The sequence below is a fragment of the Neolamprologus brichardi genome, chromosome 23 (genome assembly GCF_056152115.1).
Source record: "Neolamprologus brichardi isolate AB-2024 chromosome 23, ASM5615211v1, whole genome shotgun sequence".
In the NCBI taxonomy this organism is placed as follows: Eukaryota; Metazoa; Chordata; class Actinopteri; order Cichliformes; family Cichlidae; genus Neolamprologus; species Neolamprologus brichardi.
Window position 1 is genome coordinate 36,281,603 of NC_142125.1, and position 18,851 is coordinate 36,300,453.

Below are 18,851 nucleotides of genomic sequence, written 5' to 3' on the forward strand. Positions count from 1 at the left end.
CTGCTTTGGTACTGTAGGGCTTTCAGGTGCAGAGGTCATGGCCGGGTTAAACATTCCCTGTCTTTTAAAACCCATAAATCTTTTAGGTAAAGCTCCAACATCTCGCTACCTCAGGTCATGGTCGAATTTCAGATAGCATTGTGCAATTTTGGTATCGATCTGATATCAAGTAAATGCAGGGCCAGGACTGCTGATACCAATACTTTAACCTTATAAAAGCACATTCTGAATGAGTAATCAGTCGCTGTGATATTTACTTTTCACAATAATTACATAATGAAATTAGAAAACACACATCTTTTAGCTTTTCATCTTTTTTAAACTGGGTTTTTGGAAACCTTGAATTTACATTGTCTGTCTCTAAAGCACTTTGGGTCAATTTCTGTTGTTTAAATGTGCTACAGGCTACAAATAAAATATACAGTCAACACGAGAGGTTCAGATATTTTTGATAGAGCATGTTTGAGGTATATTTTTTCATTTACGAAGTTAATATGAACATTTTCTTTTTAAATTATGCATTTAACACAAGTCAGCAGGCTACACACGAAACTTAAGAGGCTAGAAACAAAGTATCGATCTCCCCCGCCCACCCAAAAAAAGCAGTTATGTCTCTACTGGCGCTCACTGGAATTGTCTTGAGTCCATATGCTGAAAGAATTTGTCCTAATTGTTCCAGGAGCTCTCTCACAGACGCTCAAGAATGTACTTCAAGTAAAGCGATGGGGTTGGAGGGCACATAACTCCCACAAATATGTATCATATGCATTCATGTAAGAAAACTAATTAGCAAGCTGAAAGATAAGAGTGGGATTTCGTTTTAATCTGTTCCTTTTGGCCACCAAAAGAAGAAAAAACCTGTCACCCTGGGAAGGGGGTTTACCTCTGACTTCCACACGACGTAAGAGTGAGAGCTGGAAGGCTGCACTTTCTTCTGTAGCCACCTCCGCGGGGAAAACAGCGTGCCGGTGCTCCCTGAGGGAGCGGCACCAGCTCCCCTCACCATAAACGGTAAATCCCCGGCGGTATTCCTTTTGGCACGCTTAACCACATCATAGTCAAAGTGGAAGTTGGAGGACGGGGAAACATCCAGAGGTATGGAAGGAGAGGAGATGGAAGGGGTTATAGGTTCCTTCAGGGTCGGGATCTTGGTGCGTAAAGCCGGCTTCACAGCCAAGCGCTCGGCGGACGGACCTGTGTCTGCGGCCGCTCCATCGCTCCCGGTGCCGCAGTGTCTGATGATGGCGGGGTCCAGGCTCCGGGTCTGGCGTAGCCTGCGTTTGGTTATGGCTTTGGAGGCAGGGGACGAGCAGGAAAAGACGCTGTTTAGAAGTCCTTGAGCGGCTGACATGTCTCCTTGTGTTCAGAACTCACATTAGCGCACTTCGGAGAAGCTTCCCCCCGAACTTCAAAGTTCAGCGCTGCCCCATTAAAAGAGCAGGGCGGTGATGCATCTGAGCGGAGACACCGTGGACAAAGTCTTCTTTTCCTCCTCCGTGCTCCTCTGCTTATTCCTGTGCTGGAGCTGGAGCGAGAATCCTAGAAAGGTGGGGTGGGGGAGAGTGCGCTTAGGGGGTGGGGTTCAGAAAATGTAAGACGAATGCCTCCTCGCTTGTTTTTGTTTAATAGTCAATTGAATGTTTGGTGATGGTTTAATAAATACTTTGGGCTTGGCTGGTTTTCTCCACAAGATAACCAGCTGGTGAGCACTGTTCCTCCTCTACCAAAGTCCACCCAGAAAAATATCATTTTAAGATCAGTCTTAGTTAAGTTACATCACTTTTTTAAAAAAAATAAAATAAAATAAGGGTAAGATGACTTTCTGTAATTATAAAGCCCATTTCCATAAGAGGTAATTAAGACAAGGACAGACAATCAGCAGACAGGAAGGAGGTCATGCATAGAGCTGGGGATGAGTATTAATCCCAGCTTCCTATTAATCCACCTTGCTGTCTGGGAATAATAGACCTATCAGCAAAAGGCTGCTGCGCGCTATTATTAGCCAAACAATAAGTAAGCCAGGATTAATAGACCCATTCCTTTCTTTATACACCTGTGCATGAGACATTTGTTTACACAGATGCCCAAAAAGGGGGGAGTTAAGCTGGCTGTGTGTGCACAAGGAGTGCGTGTTTGTGTGTGTTTGTGTGTGTGTTTGTGTGTGTGTGTGTGTGTGTAATAGAGAGAGAGAGAAAGCAGAAGCATGTGTGGCCCCGCGTGTGTGAAAGTATGGGAAAAATGAAAAGAGACAGCGGGAGTCTGGGGAGGAGGGTGTCTCCTGGCTGATAAAGGAGCTTATGAAGCTGCACTGCATGACACACAGATACACACATGCGCACACACAGACACCCACAGAACAGCGTGACATGACACTGATAACAGCTGAGATAGATTTGACCCTTCTAAAAACAGTCTGAGGGGGGAAAGAATGGGACGCGGTCTGAACAAAAACACTCCAGTCCCAATTAGAAGAAGACACGGTGGGTAGTTCATGAATCTGTTTCATGATTGGAGAATTTATCTTCACCTTTCTCGACAATCTTTCATTCAGTCCACTACAAAGTTGGTGGGTACACTCCCAGTGATGCTGATAAGCACACTGAATAGTCTGATGTCATTCAGATTACAGTCATTCTCACATATTGGCAAAAAGCGTTCTCTGTCACCAGGTTTAACCGGGCTATAAACTAGGTTTAACCACTAACCCTAATCACTAAGCACAATCATAAACATTTAATTCTATTTATACAGCACCAGATCACAACAGCAGTCATCGCAAGTGGATCCCCTATGAGTAAGGAAGGATAATCTCCCTTTTAAGAGGAAGAAACCTCCACCGCGACCAGCTGGGGATGGAGGAAGACAGGACAAAAGACACATTGTGGAAGAGAAGAAGAGTTATTATTAATAACCATATACTCTGTCAAAAAGAAAAGTTTAAGCTGAATCTTACAAGTAGAGAGGGTGTCCGTCTTTTAACTCCAAATTGGGAGCTGGTTCCACAGAAGAGGTGCCTAGAAGCTGAAGGCGCTGCCTCCCATTCTACTTTTAAATATCCTAGGAACCACAAGTAAGCCTGTAGTCTGAGCGAGAAGCGGTCTGTTGGAGTGATATGGTACTGTGGGGTCTTTAAGATAAGATGGACCCTGATTATTTATGTGAGGAGAAGGATTTTAAATGTGATTCTGGATTTACAAGGGAGCCAATGAAGAGAAGCTAGTATTAGGGAAATATGCTCTCTCTTTATAGTCCCTGTCTGTACTCTTGGTGCAGCATTTTGGATCAACTGAAAGCTTCTCAGGGAGTTTTCAGGAACACTTAATAATAAAGAATTACAGTAGTCATTAGTTTGTCAACTGTAGCTGCAAAAACAGCAAAAATAATAAATCAATTTTGGGAGCTCCAAAGCCTGCAATTCCTCTAGTAGCCACTTGAGGCTGTTTTCAAAAGTGAGTCAAACCCAAAGACTCCCATGTTAAAATGCACAACTTCAAAAAGCATCACCGCAGCATGTTTACAGCCTGGTACAAAAACTGTTTTGGCCTCCATGTAAATAAATATTTCAAGTTTTCTCCTATGATACTGTGTTTTACAATAACTAGAGGTGGGCGGAACAATCCAAAAACCGATAGTAAGCATACCAACATCGGTATTGGTACTGATCGATACAAGCATGTTGTAAAAGTGAAAGTACAAATCACATTGATTTTGTGGTCATCAGTTTTGTTAGTTGATTTATTCAGAATTGGCAAAATGACAGTGACTCATCAAATAAGTCACAACGCACTTCTCCTCCCTACATAAGCTGCCTACACAAAGTTAAAAGTATCAGTATCTGGTATCAGATCGATACCAAAACTTCAATAACTACTGCAATCACACGGGTAAGGCCTAAAGTTTAGGGCCTTGGTGGCTTTGATTGGCAGGTGGGCCAACACAGGATGCTGCAGCCTGTAGGCGCTCGCTAGGCCTCAATTCCACTATTTCCAGTCAGTGACCTGGATCTCCCCACTGTGTTTTTCTTGAATTTTCTGTGTGGTACAGCACACCCAAGAAGTTTTCTGTTGTATAGAGTGAAATTCTAGTATTTTATTAGTCTGTTGCTTAGCACTAATAATCAGATATGGGTGTCTGTGGGCTGGCTGTGTCCACTTTTATACAGAAATAAGAAGGTGCATTGATGCTCTGAACACACCCCTCATCTGCCAAATGCAATAGGATTTCATGCATCACTGAAACATTTACACCAATCTTTGACTTTTTAATGTTTTGCTGTCTTCCAGCTCTTCATCTGTGAATTAGTGAGCTCGTGTTACAAACATGTAATCCTAGAAAGCATTTCATTTGAAACTGATTTGACACATCTGTTAAAATATATCACGTGCAGTCAGGGTAAAAGGCAATGAGCGGAAATTAGCAGCGCTGCACATTGGTCGGTAATGTTCAGCGTTATATGCACGCTGTCCATATTTGGTCTACAGTAGTAGACCAGCATTGCCTGAAACCATTTTAAGCGAAATGAGTGCAGGTTTAGCAGCAGAGACATGGTTTCCTGTGCCAGGGATCAGTTCACATTTCATTGTTCAAGCCTCTTAGAGAGAGATAAGCCTCAGTGAAAACGTTACAAGGTCAGGAAAAAAAACCCTGCTGAAATATGTACCATGAGTAAATATCTGTCTAGACAAATAAATCACATGTTTTTAAATGATGTCTGCAGATTGATACACTATTTAGTGTACGTAAGCGATAACACATTGGTTCAGTTAAGGGAAATTTAGCATTATTGAGTCATGCAAAGTTTTCATTTAGTCTACTCTAAGTGATCTTCCAAAACTGCAAATAGGAAAAACTACATGTGCTGCACCCCTGGAAGGCTGTACCATCCTCAGCTTGATTAATTTGTACATAAAAGGGCATTTAACCTTAGCAAATTGTCCGTAATATATCTGTGTTTTTTATATGCTACGTGGTTTTAGTCTGTTCAGAACTTAATTAATACATGGATGGCTTTCATCTTTGAGATCTCATCTGTGGAATTTTTTTCATAATGAAAAATCCTACTTTTCTCTCCCTGCCCTCGAGCATGGGTGCAGGACTCAATTAGTTCAAACCAATGACATTTTTTGTATTGGACCAATACCAAGTAACTATAGGGCCAATATTGCAGACACCAATACCAAAGCAATATTAATACTTTTAACATGTAAAGGTAGGTTATGTGGGGGAAATCAGTGCATCATTATTTATGAGATGATCGAAATTAATTTGTAAATTCTGAACACTAAATCACTGTATGTGGAACCTTTTACCTTTTCAAGTAGTTGGACACTGTTTTTACAACAAAAAAACCCCAACATTTATTTCATATAATTCAGTGGGCCACATACTGAACTTAGCAGATAGAAACAAAGTATTGAGTTGCGCTAGCATCGATCTGATATCAGTACCAGCCTCGAGATCTGATGCTATTTGGATCCGCCCACACCTGCTTGTCCACACCTGGATTAATGGGAGACAGCTCAGGCCAAGTTCAGGTGTTTTCGTTTGGATTTCTACAGCATGTGTGTCGTATGTGTAGCATTTTTAGTTCCTGAAGTCGATTGTACATTGGAGGAATTATTCAAGTGAGTGATATTTGTTTCAGGTATTGCCTTTGTTTTTCATTTGCTTTAAAGCCTCCCAATCATGTGTATCAGTCAGCTGAGTGGGCACCCTATAAAAAGGCGTTTAAGTTAATACATTGTACCCTATTTCCTTAAACTGCTGTGCTAATCCTGAAACTTTCTGAGGGATGCAGCTACAACAACGCCATTCTTTTACACTAACAAAGTCAGTTTCGTTTGGATTAAAAAAAAAAAAAAAAGTCAAATACTGACATCTTCTGGTGAGTCTTTGAAACTAGACCATCTGTACGGTGTCCCTGAAAGCTCATTTCAAAAGCTCATTACGCTTTTATGTGCTGCCTTCACTGTCACGCGGGACATTTGTGATTGTATTTGCAAGGCTGCCGAAATTCACAAGAGCCATAGTTTCCAGCTTGAGTTTGTAATGAAAGTGCGTGGAGGGGGGGTTTATAAATGCATTTGACTCGCTGCCTCTGCACCTGTTATCCACAAGTAACCACAAGTAAGCGCGTGACCCACAGTGGTCCCGCGCGGTGTCGACTAGAGAAATTACGAGCGGTCCTTGAAAGCAGCCAGAGCATCAGCAGCAGTAAGACTAGCAGCATCTCATCCCACAACAGCGCCATCCTTCCACAGTGTGTTTTGGTGGGAGAGCCTTCACAGGGAAGAGTCTGGCAACGAAAGGGTTAAGGGGTTTACAGGGTTCAGATCGATGCCTCCTCTCCCACACGTCGCCATGAACAAATGAATTCGCGGGGAATTAAATATCAATTTCACAAAGGAGAGCGAGTCCTGTGCTTTGAACCCGACCCCACCAAGGCTAAAGTGTTGTATGACGCTAAGGTAAATGTTTTGCACAGAAAGATGCAGACTGGTCGGATTTTCGACTTTGTATAAACGTGTAATTCATTCTAAGGGGGGAAAGCAGAGTTCATTCTTTAAGGTGTGGGACTCTAAATTTAGCTTGGGATGGCTGCTTAGGCCACAGGAAAATACGCTTGCACAAATAACGCCCAGGCTAGGTTCTCTTGATGTTTTTCGCGTGGTTTCCGGGTGTGTTTGATTAGCCGTGTGTCGCTCGCGGGTCACAATTTAGAAAAAAAAGTCAACACAACTTTGACGTTTTGTAATGTTACCGGTTTGTTTGTGTGGAGGAGGCTGCTGAAAGGGGAATTTCACATGAAAATTCTGTTGCAGTCAGTTAGCATTAGAATCATCTTTAAACAGCAGTAAGGGAGTTATTAGCCGGGCGGCTTGCCGTGCAAAGCAGATTAATGTCAACACACCAACCAACAAGCGCACCACGACAGCAGGGCTGCTAACTTTGCACACACAGTTGTCTGGCTATTTCAGTTTAGTTGTTTGCTTCGTTTTTTTTAAGCGGGCTAAAATTGTCCAGCAGACTGGTGGCTATTCTGCTGCCTGACTAGCTGGTAAGCTAACGCTCCAAGAAAGCTACAGTCTTTACTCCACTCTAGCATGGCTGTTGCTAACCTGCGCTAGCTAGTGGTTAGCATTAACAGTTATTTGCAGTTGTCTTATATTAAATGATTATTCTTAGTGTCAGAATGTAGCTGATTTACGTGGATACTTTTTATCCCGATAAACCTGTAAGTATTTAGCTTTAGTTATAAGTTGGGTAATTACTGTTTTATTATGAGAGGTTCAAGGGTAAAGGGTTTATCTACACTTGTTTGTACTTTCTATGATCTATAATTCTTTCATAGCTTTATGATTGATAATGATTGCATTAACATCAAGATTCTGCTTAGTCTAGATGTTGCAAGTGTCAAATCCTGATTTGCAAAGTAATAACAGTCATAACCCTATAGAGTAACAAGTGCAAGAGATTTTTTTAATTATTATAGACTGAGTATTACACATAACTTAGCTTCATATGCAGGTAATAACTAAGCAAATGGAGTTTTTGCATCATGTCTTGGGGTGTGATAGTATTCTAATATTTTGCGTGGCGGTATCTGGTGTGCCTGTATCGCTACAATATCAATATTTTGGTAAATAAATTAAAATACCCTGGGAAAAGAACGAGTACACCACCATCCGGTTATATTATTAGCCATGATATTGGGTGAGCCAATTTAATGTAAGTTAACAAACAAAACGACCAACACTGGACACACTTAGCTTGCTCTGAATTAGGAGGTAGCTTTGTCAAGCTAACGGCTCAGTCACACAAGTAAAACTAAGACAGAAATCTCTTTACAACTATAATAATTTATAGTTGTAATAGTTTATATAATAATAACTGTTTTACTGGCAGTGTTGGTTTGGTTGGTTGACAGTCTCATTTTGCTGCAAACGATTACATAAAGTGAGATGACTTTGTTAATGAATAAAAAAAGATATAAGTAACAGAGGTGATAAATCACAGTATATGCTATTGCAATACTCGGCATGTAATATATCCTGATCAGTTTACTCAGTCTGTTGGTGTTCAATGCCGTGCCACCTGCAGACCACAACAATGTACACTGTGCTTGCTACAAATAAGTGATACAAAATCTCTTTGTTGGTCTGCTAGTTATGCTAAAATGCAAATTCCTTATTTTTCTTCTTGTACTTGAACCGTTTATTGATTATTGACTCTTTATTAAAACAGGAAATGAATGATTACCCCAGAAAATGGTGGTGGGTACTTGCTAAGTTATGAATAGATGTTTAGCAGGACTGCGCTAACTGTGCGTTCATGTTGCAGGTCCTTGATGTCTTGATAGGTACAGATGAACATGGAAGACGAATCCCGAAGTACCTGATTCATTTCAATGGTTGGAACAGAAGGTAAAGTTCTCCTTTCATCAGCTTTTGTATGAAGCAGTAATGTAGCACTGCTGTCAAGGCCACGCACTTTTAATTATTTATATATTTTGCATATATGGCTGTTTTTGTAGCTGGGATCGTTGGGCCGCAGAGGATCATGTCCTAAGGGACACCGAGGAAAACCGTAAATTACAACGTAAACTGGCTCGCAAAGCTCTAGGTCGCATGTAAGTTCACGTTCTAATCGTCTACTGACGATTATCAGCAATTACTTTATGATGAAGTTCTGAAAAATTTTGATTTAAAAAGTCCAGTGTGGTGTATTTCATTTCATTGCCTGCAAGTTTTGGATTTGACCTTTTAGAATGTCTGTCTGTAGAAAAGTCTGAGACAGTTTTTTTTTCTTTTTGTTTCTCGGTGATAGGAAGAGAAAGGGATGGGTAAAGAGGCGCCGTCGTCAGTCTGGTACTAAATCTTCTCTGAAGACTCTCCCAAAAGAGGACGACAGCGATGACGCGTGTGAGAAATCTCTCTGCATCTCTTTGTCTTTTGCTCCCCGTCTCCCTCAGCAATCAAGTTAAGCCCCACGTGTTCTTTCTCCAGGCTTAATTTCAACTTCGGAAAGCAGCGACGGGGACGATTCTGACCCCGAGTCTTCAAATAGCGGGGACAGCACCTTCTCTGAGGACATCAACAAAATGGTAAAAGTTGGTCGGCACAGGTTCAAGGGCATGTAGATCACTAGTTGCATTGCAGGCCTTTAGGTAACATCACTGTCAGGCTTAACTTGAAGTAAATGACCTTGATATGTGTAATTTGTGGCTGATAAATTCAACTGTGGTTGTGGGAGGAATTTCTGGCCACGGAAAATCTACGCGATTGTTTTTATTGATCCTCCATTTGTACATTTGTTTTTGTATCAGAGGGTTGAGGCAGACGTGAATGTCAAGAGGGAATGTGAGGAGAAGGTCGTTCATGTTGACATCAACATCCCCGATGTTCTGAAGAAGAAACTGGAAGATGACTGCTTCTACATCAACAAGAGGAAGAAGGTGCGGGCAGCAGATCCTGGGCACACACCGTTTTCTAAAGCCTATATACAAAATGTCAACAGCTCATTGGTTGTTTTTGTTCTACATATCCATCATAATTTAGCTTGGCAGCTAAAGGACGAGTGGGCACGACTCAAAGATTTCTGACACTGGTTTGTGTTTGGAAAGAATTGTAGGATATGGAACTGAAGCGTGTCAGTATTTGACCTCGTGTTTTTTTCCTCTCTCAGCTCGTGATGGTTCCCTGTCAGACAAACGTTGTGCACATCCTGGAGTCCTACGTCAAACACTTTGCGATCAACAAAGCGTTCATGGCCAACGAGCGGTACAGGCGTCAGCAGAGCACCATGCAGAGCGGCAGTCCACAGCCAATCCCTCCAGAGAAAAGGTTAGTATTGATGTTCTTTAAACAGGAGGGGAAATAAGGCGATCCAAGCACGCAAACCACTTAGTCTTCATTTCCAAGTGTCCAATAGAAAATGGTTAATGGGAATTAAAACTGAAACATGCTCTAATACATACAAATTTGTCCACTCAGTGGCCACTTTATTAGGTACACCTTTCTTCGAACTTATTTGATCCCCTTTTGCCTTCAGCGCTGCCTTAATTCGTCATGTAAAGATGGCATTTGGTTCTTGTTGATATGATGGCGTCACAGAGATGCTGCAGATTTGACCTTCTGAAAGTCATGGCAGAAATGGAGACTTAGATCAGACATTAATCAATTCAATTCAATTTTATTTATATAGCACCAACTCACAACAACAGTCACTTCAAGACGCTTTATATTGTACAGTAGATCGTACAATAATATATACAGAGAAAAACCCAACAATCATATGACCCCCTATGAGCAAGCACTTTGGCGACAGTGGGAAGGAAAAACTCCGTTTTAACAGGAAGAAACCTCCGGCAGAACCAGGCTCAGGGAGGGGCGGGGCCATCTGCTGCGACCGGTTGGGGTGAGAGAAGGAAGACAGGATGACTGAAAAAGAAAAACTCAATGCATCATGGGAATCCCCCGGCAGCCTACGTCTATTGCAGCATAAATAAGTGAGGATTCAGGGTCACCTGGTCCAGCCCTAACTATATGCTTTAGCAAAAAGGAAAGTTTTAAGCCTAATCTTAAAAGTAGAGATAGTGTCTGTCTCCCGAATCCAAACTGGAAGCTGGTTCCACAGAAGAGGGGCCTGAAAACTGAAGGCTCTGCCTCCAATTCTACTTTTAAATACTCTAGGAACAACAAGTAGGCCTGCAGAGCGGGAGCGAAGTGCTCTAATAGGGTAATATGGTACTACAAGGTCATTAAGATAAGATGGGGCCTGATTATTTAAGACCTTGTATGTGAGGAGCAGGATTTTGAATTCAATTCTGGATTTAACAGGAAGCCAAAACAGGAGAAATCTGCTCTCTCTTTCTAGTCCCTGTCAGTACTCTTGCTGCAGCATTTTGGATTAGCTGAAGGCTTTTCAGGGAGTTTTTTTTTTTTTTTTTTTTTTAATTTAATTTAATTTTTTTTGGACATCCTGACAATAATGAATTACAGTAGTCCAGCCTGGAAGTAATAAATGCATGAACTAGTTTTTCAGCGTCACTCTGAGACAGGATATTTCTAACTTTAGAGGTGTTGCGCAAGTGGAAGAAAGCAGTCTTACATATTTGTTTAATATGTGCGTTGAAGGACAACCCCCTTCTCCAACCAGATTTGGTGAGCCCTTGCAAATGTTAGCCTCAATTATTTTCTTAGCTGACAGGAGTGGCACTGGGTGTGGGCCTCTGGACATGCAACATGTTAAAAATTGAAGCAGATGAGCTACAGAAGCAGAGATTCTCTTTTTGCACCTTGGTTGCAACAAGTGGTTATTTGTCTTTTCTTCTGACCATTCTCTGTAAACCACAGTAACATTTATCTTGTTGAAATTATCCTGAAACAGGGCACTCGAATAGCTTCCCTTCACTGGGGCCTGTATAATCAACTTACACTTGTTACATCTCTTATTCCTTCCTGTTTTTTAATAAAGTGAGGAGCTGTGTAAGGAAATGGTTGACGGCCTGAGGATTACTTTTGACTTCACCTTACCCATGATCCTTCTCTACCCCTGTGAGCAAGCCCAGTTTAAGAAGGTCAGCTCCTCGAGGCTCTTCCTGGCCATGAATGAAAGCTCCCCCTGCTCGAGCAAGTAAGTGTGCTGCGATGAATCCCTTGCGCCGCATCAGAAAGCACTGCGTTCAACTGCTGTGCTGTTTATTTTATTTTTTATGCATTTGCCTTTGCTTCCAAAGCACCCAAAGAGAACGCAGTCCAAGCCCATTGGGGCACAACCCGCCTACCCCTCAGTCCACAGACAGCCAGCCAGCCCTAAGTGACATTTCTACTACCACCCCCACCACTCCAGCCCCAACCCCAAAGCGCCGGCGCCACCCCGATATGGACTGCATTTCCTACCAGTCGCAGTCACTGAGGCGCTCTACCAGGAACACGTCCGGAGGCGACCGTCCAGCTGAGGGAAGCAGCGGGGGTAATGAGTTTAAGTTCCTCCTGGATTTGATGTAGCTTTATATGTGTTTACACAAACTCAACTTAGAAATGCAACATATGTCATGATATAGGTGGAGGCAGCGCCACGGCGTCACCGCAGCTCAAACGGCGAGTGGTCGACACCTCGTCGCAGCCCAAGTTCTTCCTTAACCTTGACAAAAGTAAGCTCCGCGTCTCTGAAAGTACTCTGTGTGATTGTAAGTTTGTGAGAATCACTTTAATGTCGTAGCTGCAAACCTCTTTGAAACCCTACAGCGTAACCTGACGTGCACCGTGCAGAAGTCTAAATCAAATTTGACTCATGATTTAACTCATTAGAATCCTTAATTCCTCCACATAAGTAGACAAATCAGAACAGAATCAACTTTTGGAGATTTACTTTCCTGGATGATTGAGATTGCATCAAGACATAAGTAGACGAGTGTTCACCTGGTTCTTCGTTCTTCTTTTAAACTTTCTGAAGCAGGTTTTATGTGTAAAATGGCAATAGTAGCAACTCTCTGCTAAACGATTGCGCTACTAGGCTTGTATTGTCACAGGTCACAGTATGCTCAAGTACCACAGAATGAGACCAAGCATTTCTCTGTAACCGTATTCTTTGATCTAGTCGCCTGTGCAGATAAAACCTCCCCAACATTGACAAACAGAACACAGCCGCCTTCAAGAAATTTAAAAGCTATGTAATTCTAAACAAAATGCAAACCAACAAGAAGAGTTTGCAAAAGCAGAATGAGAGGTTTCGGCTCTCGGGCTCCTGTGAAAGCAGCTCCCAGTTAGGTTGAACAACTCGCTCATAAGGGATCGTTGGTGTTCTCTATCAAATTTGGTGTAGTCTGGAAACTTTCTTTCCCTCAGAGATGCAGATTAATTTATTTTTATGTTCTTAGGGGAATGTTTGCATAATTACACTCACTTCCAGAAGGGGGAGACACGACATCCTCACTGCAGGCTTTATTGTAGCCATGTTTCCTGATTGGGTGAAGATCAGAATAACGCACTTCCTGTAAACACACAGTGATTGTTTGAGTGCTAACTTTGATTTTGTAGTAACCAGTTTAGCCCAGTAGGTGGTGTTATCTCACTTCTGTCCTCCCACATTCTTCCCCTCTTCAAAGTCAGCGAGCTGCCCTCTGCCAATAAAGTTATTGCAGTGAACTCAAGTTAAATGTAAAGAAACTTTTTAGTTAACAAAATGAAAATAAAAAACAACTATTTTGTGAACTTTACATTTTATTTTCATTAGTTTTTAATGATTTTATTATTATTCCTAAATCGTACCTCTGACACACACCGTGATAATTAAAGACATTTTCAGACTAAGCTGTAATAAGAAAATCCACCCTGGAAACTAACTGAAACTAAACTGAATTTAACAGGTCCAAATGAAATGAAAACAATAACTAAGCTCTAACAGTTTGAATCATTTCCTTTGAATGTTTTTGTTGATCATCGATAGCTGTGAAAATGTGTGAATAATTAACAGAATCAGCTGATCTGTCTTTCTGGCAGTGATCTTTCCTTTTATTTTCCCCGTCCCGCAGAGACTCCAGTGCACAGCGGCTCCTCTTCCCCGTTGCCTTTGACCCCGAGCAAAGAGCGCAGCGGCCCTTTCTACGGCCTGGAGAGCCGCAGAAACAACGAGCTCAATGAGGTGATGAAACTGCGTGATTATCTGGAATGTGGGAATTGCTCAAAGGCACTAGGATCATTTTATGTATTGTAATGTGCTGCTGTAGATTTGTATACACCACCCAGTTGACAGGAGTTTGAAACATTGCACTCACAACTCCTAAACTGTGCTGTTCTGTTTGCTCTGCCCAGCAGGTTTTGAGTTGGAAGCTGACTCCTGATAACTACCCTCTGAATGACCAGCCTCCTCCGCCATCCTACCTGTATGGGTCACAGCACCTTTTGCGACTCTTCGGTCAGTTTTAGTCCAGACACGGTTTTTGCTACTAGCCTTTTCCCCACACTGAAACACTCCCATAATCCCTGTTTTTGGCTTTTAGTGAAGCTTCCTGAAATCCTGGGAAAAATGCAGCTGCCTGAGAGGAGTCTCCGAGCCCTGATTAAACATCTGGAACAGTTCCTCAGGTAATCAGTTGTTAGTTAGGAGACTTGGATCAGCAAACCTGATTCACGCTCAGTTCTGCTGGGTTCACAAAAGCAAGAGTTTAAAAGGATGGACAAATCACTAGTACGCCCAAAATAACTGAGAATCAGGAAAACAAAAAGGAAAAGGAGGAGCAAGTAAATGAGAACATGGAGGGGAAAGCTGGAGTGAGAGGGAGCACGTGTTGGAGGGAGGGAGATGAGTGGGCGTTACACAAGCGCCGGAGTCTAATCTTTAAATCCTCCCGAGTGATCTTCAGTTCAGCTGCTCCCAAACCTGAGGGGATTTAGGTCCTCTGGTTCTGTAATCAAACGCACGCAGTGCCGCCTTCTGCCATCAAGCAGCGCTGTGGAGCCAGTGAGCCGAGCTCGGCATGGAGCGGGAACAGATCTCTGCTCTGAGAGCCGGCGTTGCCTCTTTCATCACTTAAGTGGAAAGTGTTTATAAATGGATGTCGTTAAAGGGTCGTCAGGGAGACGGTCAGTTTGTCAGGACAAGGTGAGGAGAGGGGGGCGTGCAGCAGGAAAGGATGGGATGCATCACTTTTTTTGTTTGTTGGTTTTTGTTTTTGTTTGTGCCCCTTTTCTTGTGTCAAACATCATTGTCATAGTGTGACTATTACACTATTACCTCAAGCATTAGCAGTGCCTCTTGGCAAGGCGATCCCATCAGCAGTGGGGTAAACATGTGCAGAAGGTTCTCTTAATTCACTGATCGCTTCTTTCTTTGTCTGAAGGATCATCGTTGTGTTAAAGGGCACAGAGCTGTTCCAGGATCAGTGTTGCTCTCTGTTTCCTTCATGTCTAATTAATATGTTCACCATGTTGCAGTTGGTGAGACCCTGAACACAAACTAACATAGTGGATTTTTTTTTCTTCTTCTGTTTTTATCTGTAATCAGCCTTGTGGCAGATTGTGCCTAGCGGGCAAAAACTGATTGATGTCGCAGGGACTGATGTGCATTGCATTCTGGGATTTGGCCACAGTTGATCTCTCACTCTCTCTTTCTCCGCTAGTGCGAATACGATTAAGTGTGGGGCACGTCATGGCATATGTACCTGTGTTGTTTCTGATCCAGTGCCAACGATGACAATGAGGCCTAAATTTCTGGCACAAAAGAGGCCCCAAACTTTTCAGAGCAACAAATAGCTGCTTTTTAATACCGATTTTCTTTTTATTTAAAGTTTTTAAGACAAAAGAGTCGAGCTTTGATTCCTTGTCACGCTTTCCCATCAATGTCCCATTAGTTTGTTTGTTGTTTCTTAAGTTCTGCTCTGATGAGGATAATTTGTTTGCATTGAGATTAGGAAGGCCGGTGGAGCTAAGATGAGATGGCAAGATTTAGAGGATTTGGCCGAGTGGCGGATACTAAGAAGATTCCAGATTAGTTTTCCCCGCTACTGATTAGATGGGAGGGTGGGGTGGGGGTGGGGGGATTTTTCGCTCTTTCCCTCTCTGGCTGTCGGTCAGTCGTCTTCTTGGTCTTTCTGTCACATTGATTGGTTATAGGGATTGATTGGTGGGGTGTGGGCTTTGTCTCCAAAATGTCCACTCCAAGCTGAGGGCAGAAGGCGACAGAGTGTAGGATTTATGTGCAACACAGCCAGGGGTATCTAGGAAAACACAGGCTGATGTCAGCTAAGACTAGGGGTGGGTTTAAAAAAATCGATTTTCTGATTCCAATCTATTTTAGCTTGAATAAAGCGATATCAATTCATTAAATCCTGAATGGATTTTTAAATGTATTTTGCTAGAAAAATGCCAGAATCTCAGGTTAAAGCTATTTCACCAACAACGAAACAGCTAAAACTGCAAATGAGAGCAGGTAAATTGATTCCTCAGAAAGACGTAAACACAGTGTGGATCGCTCACCTGACGACACGTACATGCCATTGGGGCTGAAAGCCAACATCTCACAGATTCTGATGCTGCAGGTTTTGTCACTCTGATTAAAATTCACTGAACTAGCAACAAAAGAAGATCCAAACTACGCTTCACGTTTGATAAACATTGTCATTAATTCCCTCTTACTTTGGCTGTTTTGCTTCCACCACAATAAAATCACACTTCCTGCGCAGCTCTCTCTCTCTCTCTCTCTCTCTCTCTCTCTCTCTCTCTCTCTCTCTCTCTCTCTCTCTCTCTCTCTCTCTCTCTCTCTCTCTCTCTCTCTCTCTCTCTCTCTCTCTCTCTCTCTCTCTCTCTCTCTCTCTCTCTCTCTCTCTCTCTCTCTCTCTCTCTCTCTCTCTCTCTCTCTCTCTCTCTCTCTCTCTCTCTCTCTCTCTCTCTCTGTGTACTTCAAGAACAGTTTCCCATCTAAAATCTGTTTTCTGCATTATTGGCTTGCTTATTGTACACCAGTCTACCTTTATGTACAGCGCTGTTGGTCGCTGTTTTGTTTTGTTTTTTCAAAAATGACTTCCGACAAGAAAGTCTCATATCTGCTGTTCAATATTGAGGAAATGTAGACTTTTTAAATATCAAAACGGTTAGCTGTGTATATATTAAAACCTGTGCTCTGCTTCACTTCAGCAGCATCAGGTAATGTTCATATGTTGATTCATGGTTTTCTTCAGTTTGAGATATTTTAAAGGTTATCCGCTGTAAAAATATTTTATCCTCAGTTACTTTGACACAAAAGCATCTGCTATGATGCTTACACCTCTGAAGTCTCACAAGTGTCAGCTTTGTTTTTATACAAAGATATAAAAATATAGATATGTACTGATAAATGATCAGAATTATAATATTTCTGAGTCAAAATTTAGACCTTGTAAATCAGAATTGAATCGATTATAGAAATCAGTGACTGTACTCAGCCCTAGCCAACACCATCCTTGCACTGTTGTCGTGTAAGCCTGTCATGTCGTCTTCATCTGAAAAAAATGGTTCATTCTGAGTATTTATTTGTTCTCCTTTTTGCTCTCTTTCAGGTTTCTGGCCGAGTTCCATGAGGATTTTTTTCCAGAGTCCGCATACGTGTCGGCATCAGAGGCTCACTACAGCATGAAACAACCGAGGCCGGTTTACTGAAGGAGACTTGGGTCGCCCCCTCCCTTTGCTCGTCTCTTCCCTGACCTCTAACCACCCCCCTCAGCTTGTCTAGCGCTGACCTGTCTGAGCTCGTGTTTACTGGACTAAATGTCAACTTTCTCTGGATTTCCGATTTCTTCGCCTGTGGCCCAACATTAGCTTTCCAGGTGTTGTGCTGTGGAACATTTGCTTCTACTGTCCCCACTAACCCTCACCTATGCTCTGCGTGTGGCAATGTCACGCGCGCGAGGCCGCGCCTGTGCCGCTTTGCTGTGGTTCATGTCGAGGGCAGCTTTCTGTAACCCTTGGTAAGACTGAAATCTTAGAAAACTGCTAACCATCAAAGCCTCGCTTTCTTCACTCTAGTTCAGAGCTGCGACCACATTACGGTGCTCTGCTTGTCTGCCTTCCCGATGAACCCATTTGGGATACTCGCAAGGGCTTTGTAGGCAGATTTGCTTGGGGTTTTTTGTTTGTTTGTTTGTTTTTCGTCTTTAAGCTTAGCCCTGTCCAAGTCATGGCTTCCTATTTGTGGCGGTGCTGCCACCAACCTTCTGTATACATTTTCCCTGAGGCTGCATTAGCACTGTCCTCAATGTTTTCCTGCTTTCACTGAGCTGATCAAATTCACGGACTGTTCAAGAACTTTGATTCAGGACTGATTTCTTTAGGTTCTTGAAAGTTTTATGGTCTGTTCAGTGTCCTGAGATCTGCTTTCCTGCTTTGTTTTGCATGTCTGATAACTGTCAGTCATCTGATTTTTATCGTTTCTTCCCTCCTGTCAGTAAGAATCGGGTGCAATTTGTCCTAAAGCTCATCTTCAGTTAACGGGTAGTCTTAATGCACAGTTCTTCTAGACCCTGAAGCTTTTTTGGACCAGTTCAGTTTTGAATTTTATGTACAAATGTACAATTTTTGATGCAGCAAAAGAAACGATGTGCTTTACTCGTGAAATTGTGAACATGTAAATAAATGCTAAACGCCTGTTCATCAGCATGTTATATTTCTTTGCACACCACTGGCTCACTCCAATAATACCTCAGTTTGTTTTGGCTGCACACGCTATGCACAGGATGTCTGAATTTTTCTGTTTCATTTGAACGCTTTTGTTTCCTTCCAGCTCTGTTCATAGTTCAAATAAAGACATTTTCTGAAGGCTTGCAGCTTATTTACATAAGCGCGAGGCAGCGAGACGACTTTGTGCCCCTGCCAGTTTTGTGTATGCGCTTCTTACACCTTTTTCACTATAAGATGAATTAGCAGGAAGCACGCAAGTGGATTGTGATGGAGCACTTTAAAGTTGGACACAGACAGGAGAATTTTATTAGCTGCCTCGACCTTGCTTGTCAGCACCCAGCAGATGATTTAAAATTGAGGCGGTGGAAGTTGCTGCCACAGCTTGACATTTTGATTCCGCTGTCTTTGTCAACAGGACTCTTCTGTCTTGCAGCAAATAAAAAGTGACCCTTATTGAAACTCCTGGTGCTTGTTTGTGCTGTTTAAGTGTGGCACCACCGGCAGTCATCCAAGGTGATAAAATGACTGAGAGAATAAAATAACTACAGTAGCGGGAAGATATGTTTAACTGATGGTGTACGATACTGCCACAGCCAGCTGGACTGTTGGTCTGATCGATGTCTGCTGAATGTGGATGAGGCTCTGAGTGCTCGCCTCAAGAGGGGGCCATGTTTTTGGCACTTATTTAGATCGGGTTCT

At 42.4% G+C, this 18,851-nt stretch overlaps 2 protein-coding genes across 4 annotated transcripts in view; one reads left to right on the forward strand and one right to left on the reverse strand.

Annotated features, from left to right (window-relative positions):
• The window catches only part of LOC102791891 (rho GTPase-activating protein 6-like), a 109,966-nt gene extending 108,475 nt beyond the window's left edge, over positions 1-1,491 (reverse strand). For both annotated transcript variants that reach the window (XM_087835998.1, XM_087835997.1), the window contains exon 1: positions 884-1,491. In XM_087835998.1, the coding sequence (XP_087692124.1) occupies positions 884-1,351 (468 nt within the window). In that variant the 5' untranslated portion in view covers positions 1,352-1,491. The remainder of the gene's footprint in view (positions 1-883) is intronic.
• A 4,722-nt stretch (positions 1,492-6,213) lies between these two features.
• On the forward strand, positions 6,214-18,290 carry LOC102780126 (MSL complex subunit 3-like). 2 transcript variants are annotated; one of them, XM_035909886.2, is made up of 14 exons: positions 6,214-6,467; positions 8,341-8,423; positions 8,534-8,629; positions 8,827-8,921; positions 9,006-9,103; positions 9,326-9,454; positions 9,685-9,842; positions 11,476-11,634; positions 11,738-11,973; positions 12,065-12,154; positions 13,535-13,644; positions 13,815-13,917; positions 14,003-14,087; positions 17,036-18,290. In XM_035909886.2, the coding sequence occupies exons 1-14, from the start codon at positions 6,369-6,371 to the stop codon at positions 17,133-17,135; spliced, it is 1,641 nt and encodes a 546-aa protein (XP_035765779.2). In that variant the 5' UTR covers positions 6,214-6,368; the 3' UTR covers positions 17,136-18,290. The 2 variants fall into 2 exon arrangements, with proteins under 2 accessions (XP_035765779.2, XP_006795743.2); XM_006795680.2 differs by having other exon boundaries at positions 13,818-13,917.
• Positions 18,291-18,851: the final 561 nt, after the last annotated feature.

What these genes read in the sequence shown, in the direction of transcription:
- LOC102780126 (XM_035909886.2), top strand. Translation starts at nt 6,369, where the DNA reads ATGAATTCGCGGGGAATTAAATATCAATTTCACAAAGGAGAGCGAGTC. An exon ending in CGCAAAGCTCTAGGTCGCAT is followed by an intron (nt 8,630 to 8,826) that starts GTAAGTTCACGT and finishes TCTCGGTGATAG; the next exon opens with GAAGAGAAAGGGATGGGTAA. An exon ending in GAAACAACGAGCTCAATGAG is followed by an intron (nt 13,645 to 13,814) that starts GTGATGAAACTG and finishes TGCTCTGCCCAG; the next exon opens with CAGGTTTTGAGTTGGAAGCT.